This window comes from Lytechinus pictus, chromosome 4 (assembly GCF_037042905.1).
Source record: "Lytechinus pictus isolate F3 Inbred chromosome 4, Lp3.0, whole genome shotgun sequence".
Lineage (NCBI taxonomy): Eukaryota > Metazoa > Echinodermata > Echinoidea > Temnopleuroida > Toxopneustidae > Lytechinus > Lytechinus pictus.
In genome coordinates, this window is record NC_087248.1 from 17,464,758 (window position 1) to 17,486,029 (window position 21,272).

General features: G+C 35.7%; 1 protein-coding gene across 1 annotated transcript; it reads right to left on the minus strand.

Moving 5' to 3' along the window:
• Positions 1 to 103: 103 nt before the first annotated feature.
• On the minus strand, positions 104 to 16,368 carry LOC129259434 (transmembrane protein 135-like). The gene is made up of 9 exons (XM_064099023.1): positions 16,322 to 16,368; positions 13,162 to 13,203; positions 11,263 to 11,418; positions 10,097 to 10,163; positions 9,322 to 9,489; positions 6,906 to 7,046; positions 5,876 to 5,974; positions 3,788 to 3,855; positions 104 to 2,808 (listed from the first exon to the last, which is right to left on the minus strand). Exons 1-9 carry the CDS (start codon positions 16,366 to 16,368, stop codon positions 2,682 to 2,684), a joined length of 915 nt encoding a protein of 304 aa, XP_063955093.1. The 3' UTR covers positions 104 to 2,681.
• Positions 16,369 to 21,272: the final 4,904 nt, after the last annotated feature.

A 21,272-nucleotide genomic window follows, 5' to 3' on the forward strand; every position in this document is an offset into this window, starting at 1 on the left:
AAAAAAATAAAGCAATGTGATGCATATATATTTTGCTCACTCTCCAAGTCTATAACTCTTTAGTTTGGCGGTATATATTTTAAAATTGTATTCTTTCCTCCTCTTCCTTTTTTGAAGGGGTGCTGGGGTTGGTGCGGTTGTAGCCAAAAAGAAAGTTTCATTCATATCAATCATCAAAACCTAAACAATTTCAAGATTGCAGTTCAAATTACAAGTACACTGTACATAAACATATACTAGTATTCAATTTCAGTTGCGTTTCTTATATACAGATATCACATAATCACAATTCATATAAAAAACAGTTAAACAATCTCATAGTGCATTATCACTAAATTAAACATTTAACCTATGGATTGCTGTTTTTTCCCCCACTGGTGAATAATATAGGGATGTGCCAGTGGTTAGTTTATTAGGTTAAGATTATGATTTTTGGTTATCTTCAAATATATGATCAGGGGGGTGTTTCACAAAGATTTAAGTATGACTTAGAGTCGCACTTAAATACCGAGTTGCGTACGGTATGAAAGGCTTGACCGCATTGGTCAGATCGTGCCATGAGGACGCGCACTACTGCGTATCTATCAATAAGATCGCGCGTTGCATATCATGTACGCGTCGGCATTTAAATGCGACTTAAGTCGTACTTAAATCTTTGTGAAACACCCCCCTGATCATATTTGAAATGAACAATACAAAAAACTGTACAATGAACAAAAAATTTAAACCTGACAATATGATAATTCAAACAAAATTGTTTACAGAGGACTCTTTACTTTCTCCTCCCACTCTTTCTCCCTCTCTCATTCACTATTTTCTCTTGCCCACATTCTCTCCTCAAACTCTCTTGTCCCCATCTCTTTCTTCCCTAGTATCTCATTCTTCCTATACTCCCCATTTTCCCATATTTAACACAATTTCTTGTGACATTCTTGTGTTAATACAGCAGAGAATGTGGACAGCATAATTTCATGTACACTTTGATATCCACATGTAGCTTTATATATCCCAAATGTCTGAAAGTCGTGTATTACATGATGCCTGGGCTGGCGTCTACCATCACCGAGTACCTTCAAGGATCACGTCATCGTTGCACGGAAGCAAATTGGCTTAAAATCATGAACACAAATTAGAATAATACTGCCCAGGTTCTGTACTAATCAGTACTCGACACAAAAGTTTGCGATGGATTGGAAATATGAAAGAACCGCACTGATTGGTTCCTGGTGAGTATTTTGCACTAAATGCATGTGTAACATTGATCTTGATTTGTCAGTTCATTTAGCGATTGATCGCTAATCTTTGTGCTACGGAGCCCTGGTCCTAACATCCTCGTTCTAAACAATATTTTACATATTGGCAGTCTCAAGCATACAAATCAAAATAACATCATCATGAAACCTGATGTTGTGCATCTTATTTTGTCAATGTAGACATACACTAGCAAAGATGGCATTGTCTGAATAGAGCATTCATAATTCCTGCCCCATCAGTCATTATCATTAGAGGCTTGCGGGTCGACCCCTTTTTCTTGGGAAAATGGGAAGCAATTAAAAATCAAAACGAATGAATATTTAACTGAACAATCAATTCCAAGCGCAGGGAAGAATAAAGATGAATAAGTAGAACTACATTTGAGATCCATGGAGAATAAAAGTGTTAAGATGGAATTCTTTATCACTTTGAAAGAGAAATGCAGTGATTAATGTATGGCGCTGTGTTCAATGTGGTTGGCCATTCTCTCAGGATAACACAAGTGATGTCACAATATGGGCGCAATTTGCATGCCTGCCTTATGATACATACAAATTATTTCAACCCCCTTAATAATAATCAAAATATTTTCAATAATATACTTTTTTATTGAACAAATAATAACATGAGCCATCTCTCTGCAGTTCCTATTTACTTAGATATTACTGAATATCATAATTAAGATTTACTTACTTGGAATGCACTTTCTGGAAATATTGCAAGAAGATGACTGAAATCAAATAATTTTGCAAAGTGATGGCACTAATTTCTTTTTTGGTATAAATAATACTTTTGTACATTTACAAAAAAAAAATCAAAGAGCTGTTACCAACATGATCACAAATATGTTTGAGTCAGTGTCATAATCACCACACCAAGGCCATGTTTCATAACACTTGTAAATATATCACAACATTGCTCTTAGCCAATCAAACAGAAGCATTTCGGTAGCTTTTGTTGATAACAATTTTTATGAGACAGGGTCAAAGAATCTGATTGTCCACACGCATAAAACACTCCAATACATGAATATTCAAGTATGTATGAATATATTATCATTTATAATCAATAATGGATGACTTTGTCTAACATTCTGAACTCCGATTTGACTTGAATTTTTGTTAAAATCTGCGGTCTGATCAAGGGCAGCACAATGTAGCATAGATCTTACACAGTAATTTGGTTTCTAAGTACTGTTGGTATTCAGGCCTTTAAAACAACCTGGAAATAGAACAATAATTTTCTTGAACATTAAACCTTAAACCATGGTCCAGCATAGCCCAAGAGAGTAACTATGTAAAGACTACCAATAGTTCAATGTTAAATGATTAAAACTATCTTCGAGGTTGAAAAGGAGTTCATAATATGACTTTTAATCAACACCATAATTCTCATTAAAACCTGAAAAAAGCCACAGATTACAAGGCTTAGACTAGACCAGCAGCCAAGAGGTTAGGTGTGAATCTTGTATCATATTTCGGCCAGTAATCGGGATCGAGTTTAGAGGCTTGCGATCCGCTAGCATCCAACAGCTTACGGTTCATCTGGGCAAATCTGTAGTGTTAGAGGGAAATAAGAACAAAAAGAATAGCACTATATCATCACTTCATAATGTTGTACTCTGTACGGGGTAAAGGTAAGTTGTGATGCAGGACTCAATGGCCCAAATTCACAATTTGACTTTTCTTTACATATACGTATACGATATTATAAGAAGTATGTACATGTACACAAAATCTGAATAGTCTTTGGATTTGAAAGCACAAAATTATTGAGTCTTTCTGTAAAGTCGTAAGGGAACAACCTGACTTGTGAGCATATGAATAAACAAAATACACGCCGATGTGAAAAATGTATATGGTTAGCTGTACATTTGGCTTGCTAAGATTATTCATTCCTCCAAGAGGGATCAAAGAAAGGAAGGTATAAAGGTGAAGAAGTAAAACAGAGTTGCCAAGTCGTATTTTCCTTTTTCAGTATTCTTATCCCAAAATGGGAGAAATACATGTACATGGCCCCAAAGCACAAGCCTGGTGCGACACCTTACTTGCCCGCAACACATGAATTATGTACTGTCATTACAGCCATAGGCAGAAAGATTAGATATAAATATCCCAAATAATATTTTCAAAGTGCTATGTAGCATCATAGGATCCAACGTGGCAGTACACTACAAAATTCACTTAGCTTCATCTAGCTCTCAGAAAAAAAAAATTGCATGCAGTAGAGATCACTATTTTGTGCATTTCAGCCATTATAAGACATGCACACCTCAACTTATATACGGAACATATTCTGAACACAACACGAAATGAACAAACTACACAAAAACACCCTTGAATTAGTCTTTTCAATTTGTTTTGGAAATCTCCCCCTCCAAATTGTAATTTGTGTTTAAACACTAATTAAAATGGCACCCCTCTCCCCGCCCATAGACTTATGCATAATTGAATTTTCCCATGTATTCCATATGAAATGCAGCCAAAACATACTACTTGGCAGTTGTGGTACAATGAAATACACTAATACTTACTTGTTTCCTGTTAGACCAAGAAGGAACTTCCAGTAAGCTGGCCTAATTTGATGAGGCTCAAACACGGCCTGAAAGAAACAAAAATAATCATTAGAATAATCTTTAGATGGAATTCTAAATCACTTTGAAAGAAAAAACAAATGATAATCAGGCATTGCTGGAGATCATAAAAATAGTCAATTTTGGCTATTTCATTAAAAAAGTACCAAGGATTTACATAACACTTAAAACAGCTTAATGTATGAAAGGGAAAACAGTTATACTTGCCAGAACATTTTAACCTTCTAAGTTCTTACCCATACATTACAGCAACAATTAACAGGCTTCATTATTGGCAACTATACTAAAGCTGGCCCATCTTACAAAGAGTTACGATTGATCTGATCAACCTCAGCTATATGGAAATCCACCAATGTCATAATTTCTACTACAGGAAATTTGCACAATGTCCTTTGTAAACAAAGAGTAGCACACTGAATTTTTAAGAGAACAATGAAAGCATAAATATGCATGAATATCTGGAAAGTATTTTGAACAAACATGCACTTGAGATGTTGACATTGCTGGCTTTCCATAGTTGTGATTGATCGGATGGATCGTAACTCTTTGTTAGACGGGGCCTTGCTTAAAATCTATGGAGCACCTGGGGGCCGTTTCATAAAGCTGTTCGTAAGTTAAGAGCGACTTTAAGAACGACTGGTGAACCTTTCTTACGCACTTAACCATCACCAGTGAATATACCATTTACCACAAGAAAGGATCACCAGTCGTTCTTAAAGTCGCTCTTAGCTTTACGAACAGCTTTCTGAAACACCCACCTGGGCCCTGTAACATAAAGCTTGGCGATTGATCATGGGGTGGTATCTACGATTGATTGCATTGCATTGATTATTGTGTATGATCAATCATAAAATCAGCCAATGATCAATCACAAAGCTTAATGTAACTGAACCCTGGAGAGCGTTTCATGAAAGGACTTGTTGGACATTTTATCCAGCAAGTCCCATTCTATCCGACAGTAACAGAGCTTCTCTGCCAATCAGAACCAAGGAAAGGTGTTAGATCTAACAACTTGTTGGACAAAAATAACGCTGACATGGTCCCCACGGGAGTGCTTCATGAAAGAACTTGTCGGACATTTTATCCAACAAGTCCTGTTTTATCCGATAGTTTCCATAGTAAAAGTGCTTCTCTGCCAATCAGAATCAAGGAAAGATGTCTGATCTGACAATATCTCGGACAAAAATGTTGCTGAAACGGTCCCCAGGAATGTCATAGCTTGACAGACATGGGCCATTTTACATGAACCCACTATCATTATTATCAATTTCATTACATCTTTTCCTCACAGACACAGGAGAGGAGACATGAATGATGTTTATAATTTTATGTATGGTATCTTTATGACCCTAGCATTTACCTGCTTGTACGCAGTAAGGAAGGGAGGACAAGAGGCCATTCACAGAAACTTGAGAAGCAGTATGCGCGGCTTGATGTAAGGGAATTCTACTTTTCAAACAGAGTAATTAGTTTTGGGGACAGTCTTACAGAAAATGTGGTTTCAGAACATTCTGTAAATTCTTTTAGGAATCGGCTTATTAATCATTGGAAAGATGCTGCTTTGGTGCACGACTTTGAATAATAATATTTCTGTCTTGCCACATGCCACATTCAACTATACTTGAAACTGATAGTGTGGAGTATAGAGAATAATTACATTGATCGATAATAATATAAATAATGGTCGATTTTTGTATAGCGCATAACACATAACAAATGAGTCTTAATGCGCTTGAGAAAACAAAGGAGAGGAGGAAAAGTGTTGGTGAGTTCATTTTGTTGAGGCTAGGAACGCAATAAATACATTTTAAGAGCTGTTTTGTATTTGTTAAACTGAATCAATTATTTTCAGGGAATTTGTTCCATAAAACAGGGGCTGCATGAGCAAATGAACGTCCGGCATATGATTTTGTTGATATTTGGAGGTACTAATTATACATTCATGCTTTGTGAACATGAACAGGCATTATGAGGCATAGTCCTAAAAGCATTGCCGGATTAAAGCAAAGGAAAGTAAAGTATACTCACAGCCTGCAGGACGATAGATGTACCAAGTGCATAGAGAAGGGAATCACCATGAGGGATGATGGGAAGATACTTCAAGTCCTGAAGTTTGAAGAATATGTTCTGGAAAATAATAATAATAACGGCATATTTACCCAGGGTAGCCACTTCAGTTCTGAAAACTGTTCTCCCAGCGGGCCCTGCAATTATTATTACCCCGGCTTTAGCACGGCTACCTTGATCGGGCGCTCGAGCATTCAAGAAAATTTCTTCCTACCGGGTACCCATTCACCTCACCTGAGTAGAGTGCAGCACAATGTGGACAAATTTCTTGCCAAAGGAAATTGCGACATGGCTGGGATTCAAACCCATGACCCTACATGTATGTTTCAAAGTCCGGAGACTAATCCACTGGGCCACAACGCTCCACAAAATATGAGTTGTATAAAATAAAACATTACTAAAAAAAAAAAAAAAAAAAAAAAAATCCATGACTTTCAAAAATTAAAACATACCTGACAGTTCTGGTCACGTTCTCGAAATGAGTTCGAACAGAATTAAAATATCCACCCACGTTTTTGTAAAAATGAATAATAGAAAAATATGTGGAATGTTTGTCCCGGTAGAAAATATGTAAATGCTGAGAAATGAGCAAAATACACTGTATGCAGCGAATTTGAGCCGAGTGAAAGGACTTGATCACAGTTTTTGCAATCAATTTGTTAATTGCATTGACCACAATTTATAATCAATCAGAAATAAGATTTGTGTTATGGGAACCTGATAAGATCCAGGATATTTTCTTCTTGTCCAGGGGAGTGTTTCATGAAAGATGGATGGATGGATTGATGGATGGATAGATAGATAGATAGATAGATAGATAGATACATACATACATACATAAATCATAAATACATATTAAGGAGACACCAAAAGTGGGCATCAATTCAAATAATTAATGAATAAAATGAAGGTCAAAGTGTAAGATTCCAATGGGCTTTTTTTTTGGTTATCCTCCCTTTTCTGCTCTTTTTTTTTTGGTTGTTATTCTTACCTCAGCAGCCTTTGATAATACATAGAGTGAAAGTGTTTTGCTTCTATAGAAGATGGTTGATAGTCCAGCTATGAAACCTGCTAGAAGACCATGTACGGGACTGTCTTTGTTCCGTAACCATCGCAGGAGACAGCTGACGCTCTGAAACGCAAACAGATAAAGAATATATTATACTGAATTGTGAGAGACAGGGCACTTTCTTCCTCAATTTCCAGTAACTGCCTAAAAACCAACAATGATGGAATATTCTTTTTGGTTGCTCCATCCATTTGGATTCCTTTACCAATCCAACTTTCTTATTGTAACAACTATGAGACCTTCAAACATGAACTAATTGCCTAAAGATCTGCGTGTATCTTTTCAATTCCAGCAAATTTGTGATTAATATGTAACATATTGTGAGGGGCAGCACCTTCACAATTTATCTTACATATAGATGGGTCTATACAAACTCCATTCATCATCATCACCGTCTTCAATGTGCATTTCATGGAGTATTACATGTACTTCACTGATGACTTCACTTTGGAGTTACAGATAGACTCAGGTTATTAAACAAGCCTTTGTCCCTCCTGGGCCCAGTCTTACAAAGAGTAACGATTGATCCAATCAATCGTTACTCTATGGAAATCCATCATAATTTTTTCTACAGGAAATATGCACAATGTGCTTTGTAAACAAAGAGAAGCACAGTGAATTTTCCAGAAAACAATGAATGCATGAATATATATCATAGAAAATATTTTAAACAAACATGCATAATAGATGTTGACATTACTGGCCGTCCACAGTTGTGATTGATCGGATCAATCGCAACTCTTTGCAAGACGGGGCACTGGTATAGGTACCCAGCAAAGGTCTGAGCAGTGTCTTTCTGCTGGAATTCCCCTTTTCAGCATATTTTCCTTGCCAATCATGTCATTTTAGCATAAGGAAAAACATCAGGGAATGTGGGTATTACATGTAAAGCTAGTTGATGTAGAGACAAGAGAGCTTGATTCCTGGAAAAGACATACGACACACTTTGTGAAGGTGCCTTTAAAGTAGTTTTACCCCAACATTCCTACTTGTACATATTTACACAATCCAGCATGTCCTACTCATTTTCATTCTCTCTCTCTCTCTCTTGCTATATTTATCTTTTTCTCTGTCACACAATATATAAAAGTATTCCTAAAGGCAACATGACATTGTTGCATCTGTCTTGAACCGGATAAATAGATAGATATATATATATATATATAAATGAAAATGATAAAAATGAAGGTCCTGCGTTGGTTGTGGTAGTATAAAGCAAAATACAAGATGAATAAAACAACCGTAGAGAGAAAAGTTGATCAAATTTTCGCCCGTAGGGCTTCATCAGGAAATGATGAATTTATTAGTCAACAGCACCAAGAAACGCAGTGAGCAAAATGCAAAGCGTAAAAAACAACGCGCTAAAAGGTAGAACGCGAAGCGCAACAGTACAAAAGAAAAGAGAGAGAGAAAAGAGAAAAAAAAGAAAAAAGAAAGAAAGGGGAAGGGGAAAAAAAAAGAAGAAAGAAGAAGAAGAAAAAGCCAGGAAGACAAAAGTAAGAGAGAAAAAGAAAAAGAAAAACGGCTGGAAGAAAAAAGAGAGAGGGAGAGAGGGGGGCAGAAATAGAGGACAGCTGGGGAGAACGAAGTAAGAGAATATATATACACATATATATATAAATGTGTGAAGTTATACATGTACTACAGCTTTGGCAACTCTTTTATTTAAATATTGTGTGAAAGAAATGGATGAAGAGAACAATGGTAGGCGTAGCTTAAATCAAGGTTCCCCAGAGCTATCTACCCTTTTTTGGAAAAATTGGTGATGCCGAAAAAATGTCTCTGCCGGGAATCGAACCCGGGCCCCCAGCTTTGAACGAGAGATTTGATTTAAGCTACGCCTACCATTGTTCTCTTCATCCATTTCTTTCACACAATATTTAAATAAAAGAGTTGCCAAAGCTGTAGTACATGTATAACTTCACACATTTGTATACTTTCTCCCATACGTGTACTGTATCAAAGCAATAGCTTTGATCCAGCTGAGGCATGGCGGCTTGTCATTGTTCAAAACCCACCTTCACCCGACAAAGGAAATTACAATTGGTATGGTGTCGAAAATCTGTCTATCTGACGGTCAATCGGATCGGGGTCGCCCTAGCCACTAACCCGTCTCTGTGGTCTAGTGGTTAAGGCACCGGCGTTCAAAGCTGGGGGCCCGGGTTCGATTCCCGGCAGAGACATTTTTTCGGCATCACCAATTTTTCCAAAAAGGTTAGATAGCTCTGGGGAACCTTGATTTAAGCTACGCCTACCATTGTTCTCTTCATCCATTTCTTTCACACTATACATATATATATATATATACATGTATATATAAATAAAACTATGAACTTACCCTGAATAGACCTGAGTAGAAACCTAGGAAGAGACCTAGAGAGAAGTTATCTTTGTGATACAGTGCCTTTGGGATGTTAGAAGGATTGCTGAAGGCACTGGATAAAGACCTGAGGACATTGATAAACCCCTGGATTGTATAGCCTAGGAAAAATCTCCTAAAGAAAGCCTATGAGAAAAATAAACGATACAAAATGAAAGATGTTAGACTGCTGAAGGGACTGGATACAGGATTTGATGACATTGACCAACCCTTGATTTGTATAACTAAGAAAAACCTCCTAAAGAAAGCCTGGAAGAAAAAGAAAAATGCTAAATAACAGTAATTGCATTGAGTGATAATTTTGAGAGAAATGCTTTAAGATTATCACAGGACCATCACAAATAAAGACCTACAATGTACATGTAGTAAGCCTAAGTTCTGGCATAGTTTACTTAAACCAGACACTGTGAAATAACGGAATCTGTACTGAAACCGAAGTTTGCTGAAAACCACCAACAAAGATTAGTACATGTGGGCAAGCACTGGAATAGCAGCCAAGCTACATGTACATCCATGATAATAATGACAATTGCAGACTTGGGAACTCTACAGAATAGATATAATCCTTTGCAAGTTGTATTATAATAATAATAATCATTATTATCACTATTATTCTCAATCATTATCATCATTTTCCATAGTATTTTTATCATCATTCTTTACTAAAATCATTGTCACTGACACCAGAATTCATGTGCAGTGTCTCTAATACTTTAAATTTTGCATACTTTACCTCAATGGAGTAGTAAACACAGCTAGATTCATGAAGGCACAGGGTATGCTTACGAAGATCTTTTAACCTAAAAAAAAAATAGATAGAAAAAAGTTGTTTAAAAGATAATCAAGGTCCTTTTAGATAAATATGCACCAGTATGTTAGCTTTTCCTCTATGGTAACAACCATCAAAACCTACATTTTGATTGGTTACTATTTCAAGGTAACCATGATGATGGTAAGTTGCTGTGCAACGAAATGGAAGGAGATATTCTTTAATGAAAAACATAACCGGTTTCCTAATCATACATGTACAGTACTGTATCTCCTGATAATTTAAGAGAGGATATTAATTCTTGCTAAGATAACATGTTCTCACTTTATGCAAACAAACAGCCACTATGAAATATATTTCCTGTTTCCACATGCATACATGTATATATGTTTGAATTTCCTGTACTCAAAACCACGTCTACCTAGTGAATTGTCTCTTGGCCTAAACTGTCCTAGGTCAATTCTATCTGGTCTCATCTTGGACAGAATGAACCCAATTCATCTCCAGTGTCTCCAATTTCCAACATTAAACAAATTCAAATTCTAAATAAGAACTAAATTTTATCTCTAACATGCATGCTATCAAAATAAAACAGTTAAAGACCGTCTAAGGCTGCGTTTATTAGACCTCAAGCCAGAATCATGATTCAAAACACACAAACATGAATCACGATACCACAATACTTCCAGAATTCAGTCTATTATACCTCATTTTGTTTCCTTCTATTCATCTTGTCGGTTTATCGAAAATGGTGTTCGGAAGTGAATTTCAGCGTAGATCCAATTGAATAGTATTGACACTGTTCACTCAACAACAACTGAGATCATTGTCCAGTTAGTTCACTTACAAGAACTTGAAGTTGAAGACCGAAAATAGCCAGACACAGTGGCGTCATAGAATCATGATTCAAATCACGATTGCATTTGTACGACATTTTTCGTTCATAATTCTACAGAAACGTCTTTCCAAACGCCCCTTTTTCCGTGCTTGTGATTTGAAAGACGTTTATTTTCACTTTGGACTAAAGGCAATCATGATTCTGCAGAATCATGACTTGAATCAAGATTCAGATCATGATTCTAGGGTAAAAAAGTGGCGCATAAACGCACCCAACGCTGATCTTGACTTGCCTGTTGATGAAGTTGGTAATGATTGTCTGAAGCACCTTTGGTAAGAACTGAGTAAATGAAGGTCTGTCCTGGTGTCCAGGATGTCCTGAGGAAGGGCCTGTGTCTTGGTTTGATTCCTGCTCACTGGCAGGCATCTCTGAATTACCAACCAACAATCTATAAGGATGAAAACATTAAGGAGATACACAATATTCAATGGAGTATAAGGGGATTTTTGAGAGAATTGCATGAATGAAAGTTTGTCCTGGTGTCCAGGATGTCCTGAGGAAGGGCCTGTGTCTTGGTTTGATTCCTGCTCACTGGCAGGCATCTCTGAATTACCAACCAACAATCTACAAGAAATGCAACATAAGAAGATGCATGGTATTTGTGGAGTTTGAGAGTATCATGTTAATACAATTTGATCTGACCATACACAGAGCTGCCAAGTTGTATTTTGCATTTTCAGTATTCTTATCCCCCAAAATCAGTATTTTGACAAAAAAATCAGTATTTTTACCGTGTGAGATAAATATTGTGTATTTTTCCCCAAAAAGTGTATTTCATAATAAAATGCTTGGCGCACTCGCCCATCATGGTGCTCAAGCTGCATGCAAGCTAAAATGTGCACTGCTCTCGCAGATGAAAAAAAAAACCATTGAAACTTGTGTATATCTCACCCTGGTTTTTACAAAATGATTGAAAAAAAAACAAGTTACCTGAAATTACATTGATCTAATAACCATATTTGTGTACGATTTATGAAATAGAGACATATAGAGATGATTTTTCTCAATAAATTACGATTTTGTAAAAAAAAAAACGTACTAAATACGGCTAAAACGTACTGGTTGGCAGGTCTGCATACACCCACACAAGCAAATATTTTTTTTCTGTAAACCCCCCCCCCCCCCCATCCCTCTGCGCCTATATAGTTTACTAGATAGTTTACTAATAGTTTACTAGATAGATGCCGCATAATAAATGATGTGTTTGTTATTATTTTGGAAAGATTGAAATGTACAATTGTCCAGGGTGTCTACAGGAAGGTCCTGTGTCTTGGTTCGACTCTTGTTCATTGGCTGGCAGCCCTGATTAATACACATACCAACAATCATTTAGGTACATTTGTCCATGATGTTCTGGGTAGCAACCCATGTGTTGGCAATGCTCTTAATCACTGGCAAGCAGCTCTGAACTACTGTACTAACAAGTCATCTGAAGAATAGCAAGTTTTTAACATTATTCATGGACCTTTAGGTAAGTTTGAAATGAAGAATTCTCTTAAAAGTTATGATTTCAATTCATTTCATTTCATTTTGTTTCATCCCTTTTCTTAGTTGGTCTTGGTTACGACTATTCTTTACTGATGATAGACAATTCTGAACTACAGTACAAACACTGACCATTAATCGTTGAGATAGATTATACAATCTAATGCTTATAGGACTAAAAAAAAAGAAGAAAATTTTTAATTGTGAAAAACTAATGTAGGCTGTCCCAACGTCACATTCCATGAGACATTCCCCTCTCACATGATGTTGCAACCTTATTTTTAGATAGAGAACTGATATATTTAGACAGGGTACCACATGGGGAATTATAATGTCATTAAAAAAAAAAGACTTCCAAAACATTTGAGATCTACTGAACAATGTCTTGGCACGGAAGAGAGATATGATTTCATATCAAAGACTCTTTGCCAATTAACGATTGCTCTTTTTCTGATCAGCACCAGGAAAGGCCTTGGCTGAAAGGGGAAAGTGACCTTAACTATAGAAATCTGGCATCTCCCCCAAAGTTTGACCAGCACTCATATACAAGGCAAGAGAACTGTAAAAATGTAAGGGCTTTAAAAGGGTTAGGAAAGCTTGAAAAGGTAATGAGGCAATGTGAGAAATAACCTGATTGATGACTTACTTGAGCGCTGATTTTGCATCTTTTGTGAGGCAGTTTCCGGTCCTGTATGAAATGAAAGAAAAAAAAACCCTTTAAAATGTGAGTTCCAATCCAAAGGAGAATAGAATTTTTTAGAATACCCTTAAATCAAAAGAGGCTTGATATGGTACCTTACATAGGGATGTTACTGGGAAAGTTTTGAAATGAAAAAAATACAAATACAAAAAACAGACACACAAATCCCAGTACCTTAAATTTACTTTGGATTTATTAAGCACCTGTCACATCCGTGCACACGAAAATCCTTCAGAAATATTGAATAATGACTGCTGTTCTTTATGATTCTTCAAGGGAGATTATACTTTGCGAAGAGGGATTGAAATTGTGGTAGGTATTTCAAACACAATTTGCCAAGTATGGAAGGCCATAGAAGAGGTTGAATTTCAATTCACGAACAATAATTTTAGAATTATTGCTTTAGTGAATGGAAATTCTTTTTGAGAGGGATTTCAAATTTCGACTGGCATGTCATGACTAGAGGAGTGGTTGAGGGATACAAAAAATTCATATTCCGGTTTATATTGAATGGGCATTTCTTTTTTAAGAATGATTTTCAAAGTGAAATAATCATATGTATGAAATGCCATAAACAAGAATAGGTAATGTATGATAGCAGGTAAAATAGAATAATGTAAAGAAGAGAAGCATTAGCCTATTCTTGAATTGTATCTATTTTCATAACTTTATATAATATGTGATTCAAAATGAATACCTAAAATGCTGTCCAAAATCTATTTCCTCCTTGTTATTATTACAATTAGTGCAAGTGTTGGGAGTTTTTAATGGAATATTGTATACAGTGAAGTCAAGTGATGATGATGGGGCAGAAACACCCAAATAAAGCCTTAAACCTGCAATGTAAAATCTTTGATTTCAGTATAAGAAGGTTAATGAGGTTAACCTCAAAACTCCTATAACAGTGCCACCACAAACCACTTTTATAATGGGATAAGCATCACCATGAATTTGTGGTTCGAAGATGGCAATTTCAGGAAAATTGAGAGAGTGCGGTAGCCTGGCAGCCAGCTGATTGACATCTGTTTTAACATTTTAACGACTGACCAAGCATTGGTTGATCAGCTCACTGGCTGATTCAGAAATGATACTGAAACTAAACTTACAAAAATATACAAATAGTAGAAATAATAGATAATTGAAAATAGACTGTAAGATTGTGTAATGAATTCAAATATTACGTAGACCTACATGTATACCAAGTATGCCCTATTAATGTCCATCAATTTGAAATTTGTATTGGTTTACATGTCAGTGTGAAATATACATCAGCATGATTTATAAAAAAGCACTTTTTGAAATTATAAACATTCAATAATAACAATAAACATAAGCCTATACATTAAACAATAACAGAATATATTCTGACAACTTTAACCTGCTGGTCCAATATTGTTACAAGAAAACAAAATACACTGATACGAGAAAATAAACCTGAATTAGAAGATGAATGTAAACATTTCTAATATGTGACAACAAACCTTGCAAATAGCAGTGCAATTAAAGGCAGATCAAGGGGGGGGGGCCATCCGGGCACATCCTCCCCCCCCCCCTTTTGAGAGCCATAATAAAAAATCTTAATGTAAATATGCTGTTCTTACACAAGTGTGCCCCCCCCCCTTGAAAGTCACAGCATATATTTTAATGGGATACACGATTGAGGACCTTTTTTTTGCTTCACAAATTTTCCTGGGGGAAAATGTGCCCCCCCCCTTTGGAAAATTATGGATCCGCCCCTGGGTAATCGTAAGTAAGAAAGAACCCTGGAGCTCCTCTGAGGTATACTTCACTATGTATTTACACAACCTCCAAACATATTTTAGCATTCCATAATGCACATTTACATTGCAATAAATTACGAAAGTATACGACCAATGTGTGATAATTCCTTGGTATGACATAATGCAAGATTTATTGGCTGGCTAATGGGCGTTCTGTCTCCAAGTGTGTTTGGATGATATATGGGGAGTCTTAGACAAATAGTCATTATTCATCGCTACATATACACTTCTCTCTAATGATCATGATACATGGGGAATGTACAAGAGGGCCCATTAACATCTAACTGCTAGGCCATGATTAAATATCATTTACAGCTCGGGGATTTAATCATTTTAAAATTATCTCTTTGAGGCCTGAATGTTTGATCATTCTTTCTTTTTTTTATAGGGGACATCCCAGATATCAATTTAATGTAGTTTAAGAAGAAATTCCAATCACATTTTATAACAATACACTTTGTTACAGAGGACCCAAGCAAGTTCAAGTTTTAAAAAGTTTAAAATGAAGCAAATAGGACAACTCTTTTCTTTTTGAGCAGCCCATATTCTCCCCTTTTCCTCAATACTACCATCCAAGATTAAAGGGGAAGTTCAACCTGAAGAAAAGTTTGTATAAAAAAGTGTAAAAGTTCTAACAGTTTAATAAAATACATTGGCAAAGGTTTGAGGAGATCTGTTAAAGATTAAGAAAGCTATTATAATTTGAAGTTTTGGATTAGTGACATCATAAACAAGCAGCTGTCTCATGTGTTACGTAATATAAAATGCATGAATTTCACTTTTTTTAATGGTTCCTGATGATTTATTCTGGTTTCTTTTCATGATCACGGGCCCGTTGGGGAAAGAGTTGCAATCAATCGCAACTCTAAAAATCATGCGCAACTTGATTTTCAACCAATCAACAGCGTGCATTTGGGACATGCGATTGATTTTTGACTTGCGTTTAAACGCAACTCTTTCTGCAACGGGCCCCAGGTGTGGTATGATTTGTCTATTATATAAAAATGCTACAGTAAAAACCATTTTCAATTTTCTGAGAAAATGATATTTCATTGATTTTTTTACCATTCTCTATGTAGGAATGCTGCTCGCATATGACATCATAAATCAAATAATTAAAATTCGAATAACTTTTTAATTCTTTAATGGATTTTTCTCAAACCTTCGGCAATATTTTTTAATTACGTTTTCTGCTATTTCTAAAATACGCTTTTTGCCAGGTTAAACTTGCCTTTTAACACATTATAACTCTTTTAAATTTTCCTAATTATTGGGCTCTCTTTCTCTTTTCTTTTTTTTTAAATACATATTTACATGTTCCATACCCTTTCCTTACTCCTCCTCTCTCTCTCTGACTTCCTCTCTTGCCCATATCACCCTAAATTATGGACATTTGAATAGCTTTGTAAAAGATTTTTTAATAATCCACTTGCATTGATTGTAACCCATAATCACCTGTGTTTTTTTCTTCATCATTGTGTAGTTAAATTCGCTGCCCACCTTTCCTCCACAATATTTCTCTTTCTCCTTCTCTCTCTATACAGTGCGTCCCAGAAAAAACGAAACCGAGATTTAGCGATGATTTATCATAACTTAATCACAAATAAAATAGACAAATGACCTACCAATGTAAAGCTTAGAATCTCCTCTTTCATCTGATTATTTCTCCTTCACGCATGAGTGAGCAAAAACAATTTGAAGAGGGGATACCAAAAAGTCATTTGGCGGGTTGTATCTAGCTTTCAAAAGGAAAACCACATTTTTAAAAAGTTCAATATCTGTTCTTTAATTTGATACCTCAATTACAGAAAATGGTCAAGAAATAACAAAGTTCTGGTTATTTGAAATAAGGCTTGAATTTCAATAATTTCATAAAATGAAGAGGTTTTACAGGCTAGCGTTCAAACTCACTCGACACTCCGTTTTGTTTACGATCAGCCATGCATTAAGTCTTTTGTTAACCATGCGATAGCTTCTGTGGGAAACCGGTGAAAACAGTTTATTTAATGAAATTATGGAAATTCAAGCCTTATTTCAAATAACCAGAACTTTGTTATTTCTTGACCATTTTCTGTAATTGAGGTATCAAATCAAAGAGCAGATATTGAACTTTTAAGACATGTGATTTTCTTTTTGAAATTCATATACCCCCGCCAAATGAGTTTTTGGTATCCTTCCTTCAAATTGTTTTTGCTCACTCATGCGTGAATGAGGAATAATCTAATTTTTGATTAAGTTATGATAAATCATCGCTAAATCTCGGTTTCGTTTTTTCTGGGACGCACTGTATAATTCTGTCTTTCTCTCTGAGTCTAACGGCCACCTCACACCTTCCCACTGTTCGCGATCCCATTTTGGAACAAATCCCATTTTGTTCATTTTCTGAAAATGTGAATGGAACGCTTTCTTCTTTTCATTTTCTCACAGAATGATATAGAATATATATTATGACAAGTGGGGATATGACGTCATCAGTTTGCTCATTGAATATTCACGATGACATGCCTAGAACCGTTTCACAGGAATAATGCAAAGCTTTCAAATGCTCTAACTTTGTTATTCCTTGTCCGATTTCAATGAAATTTTTAGTGTTTTGTTGCCTGATTTTTCTTTATCTGTTAAGAAATCATTATTTTCAGCTTGGAGTATTCCTTTAAATTGTTCAAACTCTAGTCTTAGTGGAAGCTTAAAGTGGACTTCAGGATACGAGCCATGTTTTTGTTTATCATATTTACTTTATATCAAGTTGCAATTAAAGCTGATAATCTAACTATAGTTTTGTTTAAACAGGTATGATTAATTAAAATTATTCACTAAATGAATCTAAGACAAAACTCTGTCCCCTATTCAAGGATAAAGGGTGGCAACCCCACATTTATGGGTGCTGAATATGATTTAAAAATTGGCAATTTCAAATTTTTTTATCAGGTTTAGGTGTAGTTCAGTAGTTGAGTAGTACGACCCACATCATCTTTACCAAAACTATTTTAAAGGACAAGGCCACCCCAACAAGCATATCACTAAAATCTTAATTAATTCGGTTGTCAAATGATAAAGTTATGACATTTTAAAGCTTTGCTTAATTTCAAACAAAACAGTTATATGCACATCCTGGTCGGTATGTAGATGAGAAGACTGATGATGGCATCCACTCACTAATTCTGTTGTATGAAATATTCTAATTCTCTCCTCATATTCAAGTAAAATAACGATTAATTCCGCCATGAACATTTGGATTTAGCATTGTTTAATACTACATTGTTCAATCAAGTTGGTCCTTATTGTAAAATCTTTAAAAGATTAAATATTGTATAGTTCAATCAATAAAAAAAACAAATAGTGAGTGAGGGTCATCATCGTCTGTCTCATTTGCATGTCACTGAGGAGTGCATATCACTGTTTTGTGAAAAATGAGCGAAACTTCAAAATGTCATAACTTACCGTATTTTACATCTGATTTTGATGAAATTTTCAGCGTTATGCTTGTTTGATTTTTCTCTATTTATTCAAAACAACATTTTTATGGGGTGGACTTGATCTTTAAGTTACAGATATCACAATATCTTTATCATTCTCAATCCACCATATAGCATATTCTGGGGGGTGGTTTCATGAAGCATATCAGTTATTGGTTTCACTGATTAAAGGTCAAGTCCACCTCAGAAAAATGTTGATTCGAATCAATCGAGAAAAATCAGACAAGCACAATGCTGAAAATTTCATCAAAATCGGATGTAAAATAAGAAAGTTATGACATTTCAAAGTTTCGCTTATTTTTAACAAAATAGTTATATGAACGAGCCAGTTATATCCACATGAGAGAGTCGATGATGTCACTCACTCACTATTTCTTTTGTTTTTTATTGTTTGAATTATACAATATTTCAATTTTTACGAATTTGACGATTAGGACCTCCTTGCCTGAAGCACAAAATGTTACAGTAATGGAATTCCACGTGTTCAGGGAGGAATGAAACTTTATTCACATGACAATGACGAGAAAATAAAAATAGTTCATATTTCATATAATAAAATACAAAAGAAATAGTGAGTGAGTGATGTCATCAGTTCCTCATTTGCATACCGACCGAGATGTGCATATAACTGTTTTGTGAAATGAAGCTAAACTTTAAAATGCCACAACTTTCTTATTTTACAGCCGATTTTGATGAAATTTTCAGTGTTATGCTTGTTGGATTTTTCTCTTTTTATTCAAATCAAGTTTTTGTTGGGGTGGACTTGTGGATCTGAGCCAATCAGATACAAGGGTTGCAGTCACTTGTAGTGAGAATCACTGACAAACCCTTGAGCAATAATGAAAATCACTGACAATTTGTTTCATGAAGTACGCCCCCAGTCTAACTTGAAGTTAGTACCAGGATGGACGAGGCCCTGAAGGTCATTATAATGATCATTAGGGGAGGAGTTATTGTCCTTCTCAAGAGCATAATGGGTTTGTATCAGTGAGATTTGGATTTGTGCATTCAGAGTAGGTGGTTTCAGACCGCCTCGAAGTTCAGCAGTTCCAGGTATTTTCTGATCGGGAAATTTACCCGATCAGAAAATACCAGGTAATATTGGTAATGTGAAAGCAAATTTAAAAGGCGTAATCTCCCCGAAAGAAAATACCCACTAAATAGTAGGTACTTGTCAAAATTACGAGAACTTTCGCGGGAATTTTTCCAAGGTCGCAGGTATTTTGGCAATGTGAAAGCAATTTACGGGAACTTTTAGCCTAACGTGTAGTTGGGCGCGGGCGCCTTCGGTGGCTGCTGAGCTAGTGATTTTTAATCTCGCATCCCGCTTGCTTATCAGACCATACTGCGCAGCCGCATGCTTGTAACTTCAGGAACTTATCCCGAAGTGTATGTTTCAGGGCGGTGTGAATGCAGGAATAATTAATGGGTATTTTTTAGCCTTAAAAATTTCTCGTAATTTAACGGAGATTCTTGTGATCGAGGCGGTTTGAAACCACCTAATGACACAATCATTTTTTTTTTCATACTGGGTCTTATAATAGAGCTCTCTGTATCAGAAAGTTTTGTATTTTTTTGCATTTTAATGAAACCTACAAGTACAATTATCCTTTTTTTCAGTCAATGATGTTTGGGCCAATTTTGTATAGTGTTTGAGCTCTATGATTTGGCATCAATAATTTCTAGATATTGTTTTTCATGCATTTAATAACACAATTATCTTTGGTCAGTGTTCTTTTGATAAATAATAAACTCTATGAATTGGCATGAGTGAGGTTTGGATTTAATGATACAACAATTACATTATCTTTTTCATTCAGTGCTGAGATTTGATAGAGCTCTATAAGTATGCATCAGTAAGATTTGGCTTCTTGCATTTAATGACAAAACAATTATCTTTTTCAGTCAGTGTTGTTGAGTTTTTTTATCACAATAAAGGTCTTATGTAGTTCTTGAGAATGATTTAGAATAAAATATTTGCATTGGTGAACACAAATTCATTTTCACTTTAGCAGCATACTACAAAAAAACAAGTTTCTCGAAGCCAACTCTCCCAAGTCAACAGATGAACACTTTATTGCTTGAGTGTAATTTACCGAAACTTCTGCCACTTTTGTATTAAATTGACAGTAAAACAATGGCAACCACCCCTTCAATAGAGTCAAACGAAACACCATCAGCGATCGATGTGTTCAGTGCGTGTGTATACTTTGCTATGACAATAATTGGCTTTACAGAAATGGTCTTGTAGTTGCGGCGATTCTTTTCTCTAAAAAACTTCATACCAAAACGAATGCATTTGTCACAAGTCTTGCTGTGACAGATTTCCTAGCCTGTTTTGTTTTTCCTATCCAGGGTATCGCATTACTGACTGGTTCAACTGACCAAACATTTCTGTGGCTATGTGAATCTGCAGGAGCAATCACAATCCTGGCAATGTCGGCAAGTGTCAGTAATTCAGCACTTATTGCGGTGAATAGATTGTTGAAAATTACACGATCCGAAACCATCTACAATCGAGTATACACTCAGAGGAATATTGTCCTGATGATCATCATCTCTTGGGGTTTACCATTTCTGATGTTGGTTATTCTACAGAGCCTTGGCTTCATTGATTTTGGCTATGGCAAATTTCAAAAGGCATGCTTTATGAATGCACAGCCAAAAGGAAAACGCTCATTTATATCAATACTTTCAATTTATGTCTTACTTGTTTTTGTCACAATTACAGTCATTTACTTCAAAATTATCTTGTTCATCCGGAAGAGGAACCGTCAGGTAGCACCGGCAGCTGCCGCTG